This window comes from Chlorocebus sabaeus, chromosome 17, assembly GCF_047675955.1.
Source record: "Chlorocebus sabaeus isolate Y175 chromosome 17, mChlSab1.0.hap1, whole genome shotgun sequence".
NCBI lineage: Eukaryota > Metazoa > Chordata > Mammalia > Primates > Cercopithecidae > Chlorocebus > Chlorocebus sabaeus.
The window spans coordinates 25,947,934-25,955,892 of NC_132920.1; the positions used below are offsets into that span (position 1 = coordinate 25,947,934).

The window sequence follows — 7,959 nt, forward strand, 5'->3', positions numbered from 1 at the left end:
TCCCATAGTACTCCTTCTCCCCATTGAGAGACATGAGATACTGCAGATTTATGGGTCACTTTCAACATGTCTCCTTCAGGCCTCATTTTAGAGAAGCATACCATCATGAGGTTCTATACAGGCAGGATCTAGGCTTCTCTCCTTGAACCTTGCATTCCCTCTCAAGAGCCAACCAATAAGTGAATGATCCTATAAAAAACACAGAAACATAGAGAATAGTAGCAGAAAGTGGACGCTTACCAAACCCATTTTCTCTTTTTCTAAGCATAGAATAAGAATAACTTATCCTCCTCCCTTGGAGTTAGGAGTTCTTATGTAGTAAGGGAAGCAGAGTGACCTTCAGGAGAGTTTGGAAGAGGGAGTGATAAATCAGTTTAAAGATAGCACCCAGTGATTCTTAGATAACAACTTATTCCACTTTCCTTCTCACTTTTTTGCATTGACCATGGCTTAGAATATATTTGAGGAAAAGCATCATGTCCATAAGGTATTATTGCCCTTTAAAGCTGATGGGGGGTACTATGGATGGTACTCAGTGAGAGTAGGACAGAGGTGGTCTCTACAGAATTTTCTCTGATAAAACAAAAACTAAATGACTTCCGAGGCTTCTGTAGCTCTAAGCATTCCACAATTCTTTGGAAAGCTGGAATCTAAAATTGCCTTAAAATTAAAAAATAAGAACAGTAAGGGTGTACAGTCTTTACCATATTTATATAGAATCATCAGTCTTCAGTGTGATATTGGTGCTTGAACCGACAGAAGGACTGATGAAACAGAAGACAAAGTTCAGGTCTGGCGCCATGGCTCACACCTGTAATCCCAGCACTTTGGGAGGCCGAGGTGGCCAGATCACTTGAGGTCAGGAGTTTGAGACCAGTCTGGACAACATGGTGAAACCCCATCTCTACTAAAAATATAAAAATTAGCCAGGCATGGTGGCAGGCACCTGTAATCCCAGCTTCTCGGGAGACCGGAGGCATGAGAATGGCTTGAACTCAGGAAGCGAAGGTTGCAGCTGAGGTCATGCCACTGTACTCCATCATGGGCGACAGAGCGAGACTCTGTCTAAATAAATAAATAAATAAATAAAATAATAAAATACAACCTAACAATCTCAGCCCTGGAATTCTATTCAATTGCACCATGTTCAGCAGTGGTAACTGGAAACATCAATGCTTATCAATAAGAAATGGATGAATAACTTATGCTACTCCATGTGAAGGATCTCTTTTTTCATGACAGGGTTTTAGAAATGTTTGGTTAAGAGAAAAGCAACATGCAGAAGTGTATATAACATCATTGTACAAAATTTTTATTATTTTTGTTTTGAGACTGGGTCTCATTCTGTCACCCAGGCTTGAGTGCATGGCAGCACGATCTCTGCTCACTGCAGCCTCTACCTCCCAGGTTCCAGTCATCCTCCCACCCCAGCCTCCCAAGTAGCTGGGACTACAGGTGCGTGCCACCGGGCCTAATTTTTTGTATTTTTTGTCAAGACGGGATTTCACCATGTTGCGCAGGCTGGTCTTGAACTCCTGAGCTCAAGCAATCTGCCTACTCGGCTTCCCAAAGTGCTGGGATTACAGGCGTGAGCCACTGCGCCCAGCCTTTTTTTGTTTTTTAAATTAATAACCCTAATCAAAAGACAAAACAATTATGCATACGGAGCCAGGCACAGTGACTGTAGTCCCAACACTTTGGGAGGCCGATGATCGCTTGAGGCCATTTCTAGACCAGCCTGGACAGTATGGTGGGACTATCTCCACAAAAAATAAAAATAAAAAATTAGCCCAGCATGGTGGTGTGTCCATGCAATCCCAGTTACTCTGGATGCTGAGGCTGCAGGATAGCTTGAATCCAGGAGTTGGAGGTTACAGTGGGCTGTGATTATGCCACTGCAGTCCAGCCTGGGCAACAGACTGAGACCCAGTCTCAAAAGATAACTTTTTTTTTTTTAAAAAAAACAAAAAACTATGCATGTATATAGATAGGTGTATGTAAAATACTTAGTTCAAAGAAAAACATGTATATTTCTCACAGAAATAGGTGATAATTTATTTTTTTTTTTAAAGAAAAACAGGTAGCTACATATTAGTTTGAGGAAGGGGGAACAGGGATGTGATGTGCCTGTATCCCTGACTTTAGACGATGGAAGGAGCTAAGCAAAACAATTGAAAAAAGACCGACCGTTTGAAAAATACAACTAATTATTAACTCATATGCACACACGCAAAAATAAACTTTTAGAATTGAGCTGCACTAAGTGAGTAAACTTGGCTCATCATATACTCTTTTTGTCAGATGTAAACAAAAAAGTTCAGTTATTAAAATCTGAACCCCAGAATTAAAATTGCAAAAGCTTAAAGGGGCAGTTCTGAGAAAAGGATCTTCAGTATTGAATGTGTGGGCTCCACCAGGGTTGAAAATCCTGCACGATTGATGAAACACGATCCAGTTAAGCACAGTAATTTTCAAATATTATCCAATCAGGTCGCTACTGTTTCTAAAAACAGAGAAACCGAGCGAGGGCTTTAGAGTTGCAGCTCTAAAACTCCATTGCAACTAAGCTCCTTTGTCCTGATGAGGGCCTAAACCAAGTCGACAGCCTGTAAGTGCACCCATGGTAAAGCGCTGCGCAAAGCAAGAGCATTTTGCGTTTCAAAGCTTTGTCATGATGGCGCTGCAGAAAGCGAGCGAGCTAGGCCTACCTGGTGGGGATTTCAGAGGACGCCAACGTGGGCGCCAGTCACGCCAGCAGGGTCACCGTCATTCCCAAGGACAGACACCTCTCTAGCCACTCCTGCGGAGAGAGCGTGATTAAGCCATGAATTTTGCCAACTATCCCAGAAGCATTTCTTAGGACCACCCAATTTCGGAAAAGGCTACTTTAGCAATATTGACCCAAGAACGCAATGTCCGCACTTTAACCTTGCATAATAAAAAAGCCTCAAGCCTGGGACTAGGCTTCAACCTTGGTTTGTTACAGTTATGACTAATTAGCTTGGGGTCGTGAGATGCGGGACTTCGGGCTACTTTAAAAAAAAAAAAAAAAGCAACAAACAGGTGATCTAAAATTCGACTTTAACTCGGTGCATTTGAATTCACCTTGCTATCTTTGATAGCCTCATCTGGCAAGAATTTACTACTCAACCTATGTTAAAGTTCCTATTGACTCTCCAAGTGATTCTAATATAAATGAGGGCGTATTGCATTTGCTTGGGGAATTTCATCTGTGTATTAGAGCTCTTTTCCCGAAGTGTGTAGGTGGCTCTTAAAAGAGCCGTTGGGTTAGTAGAAGTTTCCAACCGAATTTACTTTTTCTTGGGTGCCGCTTTCTTGGGTTTGGCAGTCTTTGGCTTCGTCACCTTAGCCTTGGCCGCCTTGGGTTTTATGGCCTTAGTTTTAGCAGGGCTTTTAGCTACTTTCTTGGGTTTTACAGCTTTGGGTTTTTTGGGACTCTTAGAGGATTTCTTTGTTGCCGCAGGCTTTTTAGCATTTTTCGGAGTCTTGACGTTCTTTTTGCTAACCCCCGTGGCCTTTTTGGGCTTTTTAGATGCACCCGTTGCCTTGGTTTTTGCAGCCACCCTTGAAGCGCCGGGCTTGGTTTCCACGGAGGATGCCTTCTTGTTGAGTTTGAAGGAACCCGAGGCGCCGGTGCCCTTCGTCTGCACCAACGTTCCCTTGCTTACCAGGCTCTTAATACCCAGCTTAATGCGGCTGTTGTTCTTCTCCACATCGTAGCCCGCGGCCGCCAGCGCCTTTTTAAGAGCAGCCAACGACACACCACCACGCTCCTTGGAGGAGGAGGCAGCCTGCACGATCAGCTCTGACACGGAAGGGCCAGCGGGCTTTTTCTTAGTGGCCGCTGCAACCTTAGCAGGTCTCTTTCCCTTCCTGCTAGCAGAAGGTTTCTCAGGAGCAGCAGAAGCGGCGGGAGCCGGAGGCGCCGTTTCGGACATGGTGACTAATACAGCACACCAAGTAAACTGGTATAAACCTGACCAAGCAGGATGCGGGAAAAAAAGGCCCCGACTCAGCCTATTTATAGGGTGGGACTGCGCAGTGATTGGTGCCCGTCAGTGCCCGCCCCTCGCACCCTAGCGCCCCCTGCGCGCTGCAGAGGGTTTCCCCCAGTCTCAGAGAGCACCTGGGGGCCTCTAGGGCCTATGGTCCTGCTCCCCTTAACGCAAGCAAACACACCGAAAAAGCCGCTCCGATTGCCTCATTGTGAAGGAAATTGTAGGCCGACTGCCGCCCAGTAACATCAGAGGGTGCCGCTTGTCTCCCAAAAAGCAGCTCTTTTTTAGGGAGTAGGTTGATGGGGAGCGGTTTGCAAATGCAGCCCCACAAGCATCCAAGGAGTTTTATTAGAAATTTTTAGAGGTCCGTTGCCAGAGATGTTAGTTTTTAATTTGCAAGAAATGTAAAATACAGTGTTTTGAATAGTTGGGGAGAAAGAGGAAAGTGCGGGTTTTAGGCCGTGTTAGGGCTAGTAGTCATCAACTCTTACATTTTCTGGCAATGTTTTAGAGCAATGTGTCTCGCGAATACCTTTCACGTCAAAGAAGAATGAATCGTAGACAACACCGGAATTCACTAACGCCGCAATTAATACTCAAACTGCAAGTGTGGAAACGTTTCTGCACTTGCAACTTACTTCCACAGTCCAATGTGGGATGCACTTCAGGAATTTCCAATGCCCTTTTCATCCATACAACATGCCCCAAATGGGTGTTAAGGTTTACAACCTGTGTTCCATGTCAGCACATGCAATGAGCGCACCATGACATGGTCAACTCATTGTTTTATTCAACAAAGATTTATGGGCCTAACAAACCTGCGAAAGGCGTAAAATGCTGGGTCCAAGAAACTGGTTCCCCGACAGGCATTCTGCTGGGAGTTAAGTCTCCTTAGTGTGAAAACAAACGGTAAGTGTAAGCACACCCTGGGGATAAGATTTTATGGTAACCTCTCTTTAGCTTGTTTGTGGCTGTTAAGAGCATTTCAAATTATCAATAAGCTAAAACGATCTCACATTGCCAATCAGAGACTCAGCTAACGGGAGAACAAAAAAACTATTAAATAGACATCCACTTCTACAATCCTATTCTGGATAACCCCCTAACACAGCGGAGAGTGAGGGAATGCGGTCTATTTCCGTTCGTACTGTTGTAGTTTTTAAATGAGTCCGAACTGTGCTAAGTAACCTGAGCTTTTTCCCTTTTTCTTCAAACAACGTGCCAACCAAATAATGTAGTAGTCCCAGATAACTATTGTACCCATCTTCTTTACCAGTGTTTCCTACGTCTATTTTATTGAGAAGCCACGCATTCAAATATTTCACGTAATTTCTTAAAATTTGGAAAATAACATTTGGAAACTATACATCTTGGTTTGACGGTTAGTTATGAAACACAGGTATACAAAATTGGAAGGTTTTTGTAAGTAAACCCTTTATGAAAGATATAAACCTTTCTTAATGTAATAAGCGAGGTATCTGAAAAAAACGCAACTTTTAAAAAGGAAATACTCCGAATTATCTGATTCAGGAGCTTCCACTTTAAATAATGGGTTCTGCCTCCCTTGTTTCCTTTGGGTTAAACTGGCTTCAAATAAAATGGGAACGCTCCATGCAAATAAAGGATGATAGATCTGCTTTCTAAATGGCTGTTCAAGAAAATAGCCTAAACCAATCAAAAGATAGAAAGTGGCCTGTCTCCTGTGAATTTAAAAAGGTCACAATCCACTTTTTAGCATTTTGAGACTTTTAAAAGGATTACATTAGCGCTTGGCAGTGCTAAATTATGTTCCTTGCGGACTACCATCCAGTTTCTCTTGGGCCAAGTCCACCTCCTGCTCCGCAAGAGCAACAATTCCCAGCTGGTGGTACCTGGCGGCAGTGCTGGAGAAACGCCATTTATTGACTGGCAGAGTACACCTAGACTTAGAAAACAAGAGCTGCAGAACACTGCAAGTTTAGGATTCAAAGAGCATAATCAAGAGAAAGACGTCTCATAGAAAATATTTCTATGAGGAATAGTGTAATCCTACTATGTTTGAGAGGCTTTGTAGATTTCAATAGCGCTACTAAGTCAATTAAAGCATTACAAAGGAATGCAATTATTGTGAAAGGTTTCAGAAATTCCCGTTAAGGGTACATTTCCGGAGAGGAGGATTCCCTCTTTTTTTTTTTTCTCCTAAAGAGCTGAAGGCTATACAGAATTGGAGAATTATAATACCTTTGGAATCAATGCCTTGTTTTATGGAAAATAAACACAGCCTTCAGGTTATGAAAACCAGATGTATAAGAGGACAACAGATTAAAAAATTAAAGTACAAGCCGGCGCGGTGGCGCTCCCCTGTAATCCCAGCTAGTCCGGACGCTGAGGCGGGAAGATCCTTTGAGCCCAAGTTAAAGCCAGCTTGGGGAACAAAGCAAAAGTGAAATAAAATAATAATAATAGTAATAATAATACCACTTTAAAAATAATAATCTGTAGAGTTGGAATAGAATATAGTAGCCAGTGAAACTGCACGATTGTTGAGGCTTAAAGATAGACCAATCAGAACTCGTAACGTCATATTTAGCGTCTTCTATCATCCAATCACTGCACTTTACTCACTATAAATAGCAGAGAAGCTGGCGAACGTATTTGCGCTGGTGTTGGGTGTTACATTGTGCTGTTTTCCTATTATGGCTCGTACTAAGCAAACTGCTCGGAAGTCTACTGGTGGCAAGGCGCCACGCAAACAGTTGGCCACTAAGGCAGCCCGCAAGAGTGCTCCGGCCACCGGCGGTGTGAAAAAGCCCCACCGCTACCGGCCCGGTACTGTGGCTCTGCGCGAGATCCGCCGTTATCAGAAATCCACCGAACTGCTGATTCGTAAACTACCTTTCCAGCGCCTAGTGCGCGAGATTGCGCAGGACTTTAAAACAGACCTGCGCTTCCAGAGCTCTGCTGTGATGGCTTTGCAGGAGGCGTGCGAGGCCTACTTAGTTGGGCTGTTTGAGGACACTAACCTGTGCGCCATCCACGCCAAGCGTGTCACTATCATGCCCAAGGACATCCAGCTCGCTCGCCGCATCCGCGGAGAGCGGGCATGATTACTCCGGCAGCTCTGACGGTCCAATCAAAGGCTCTTTTCAGAGCCACCACCTTTTCAAGTAAGGTAGCTGTAAGAAGCCAATCTACAGACGAAAGGGAATCCATTGGGAGCACTTTTCATTTTAATGTTTGCCACTGAAGGCTTCAAAACCATTCGATTTTGGCTGGTCACTGTGACGCGCCTGTGATTCGAGCACTTTGGGAGGCTGAGGCGGGCAGATCACCAGAGGTCAGGAGTTTGGGATCAGCCTGGCCAATATGGCCGAACCCAGTCTCTACGAAAAATACAATAACACGATGGGCGTGATGGCGAGCGCCTGTAATCCCAACTACACTCGGGAGGCTGAGGCAGGAGAACCGCTTGAACCTGGGAGGCACAAGTTTCAGGGAGTCGAGATCGCGGTAATGTACTCCAGCCTGGGCGACAGCGAGACTCAGTCTCAAAAGAAAAACATTCGACTTAAAATAGTTCTGGAGTCTGAATGGGTTTGTATTTCTTAACCCAGTTCCTCAAAGCCTGTAGCTCTGTTAAGAAAACAAAAGCCATTGGTCAAGCCAGCTTGGTCCCACCCCCGTCTCCCCACCCTCCCCCAACCGCCGCTCCCGCCACTTCCTGGGGCTTGGAGGAGGAGTAAGGGAGGGGACTGTAGGCGTCACATTTCCCGCCTGCGCGCTTTTCATTCTGTGTCCGCTGGGGGTGGGGGAAGGGGTAATGTTCGGTTACCCCTAAACGTAAAGATCGGTTCCCCTATTCTCTCTCTCTCTGGTTAATTCTTAACCCAGCTCCTCAAAGCCTGTAGTTCTGTTAAGAAAATAAAAGTCATTGGTCAAGCCAGCTTGGTCCCACCCCCGT

The 7,959-nt window shown here is 44.7% G+C and overlaps 2 protein-coding genes across 2 annotated transcripts; one reads left to right on the forward strand and one right to left on the reverse strand.

Annotated features, from left to right (window-relative positions):
• Positions 1 to 3,211: 3,211 nt before the first annotated feature.
• Positions 3,212 to 4,014, reverse strand: H1-1 (H1.1 linker histone, cluster member). Its single transcript, XM_038005789.2, has one exon. It carries the CDS (start codon positions 3,957 to 3,959, stop codon positions 3,312 to 3,314), a length of 648 nt encoding a protein of 215 aa, XP_037861717.2. The 5' UTR covers positions 3,960 to 4,014; the 3' UTR covers positions 3,212 to 3,311.
• A 2,623-nt stretch (positions 4,015 to 6,637) lies between these two features.
• On the forward strand, positions 6,638 to 7,635 carry LOC103222017 (histone H3.1). The gene has a single exon (XM_007973487.3). It carries the CDS (start codon positions 6,695 to 6,697, stop codon positions 7,103 to 7,105), a length of 411 nt encoding a protein of 136 aa, XP_007971678.1. The 5' UTR covers positions 6,638 to 6,694; the 3' UTR covers positions 7,106 to 7,635.
• Positions 7,636 to 7,959: the final 324 nt, after the last annotated feature.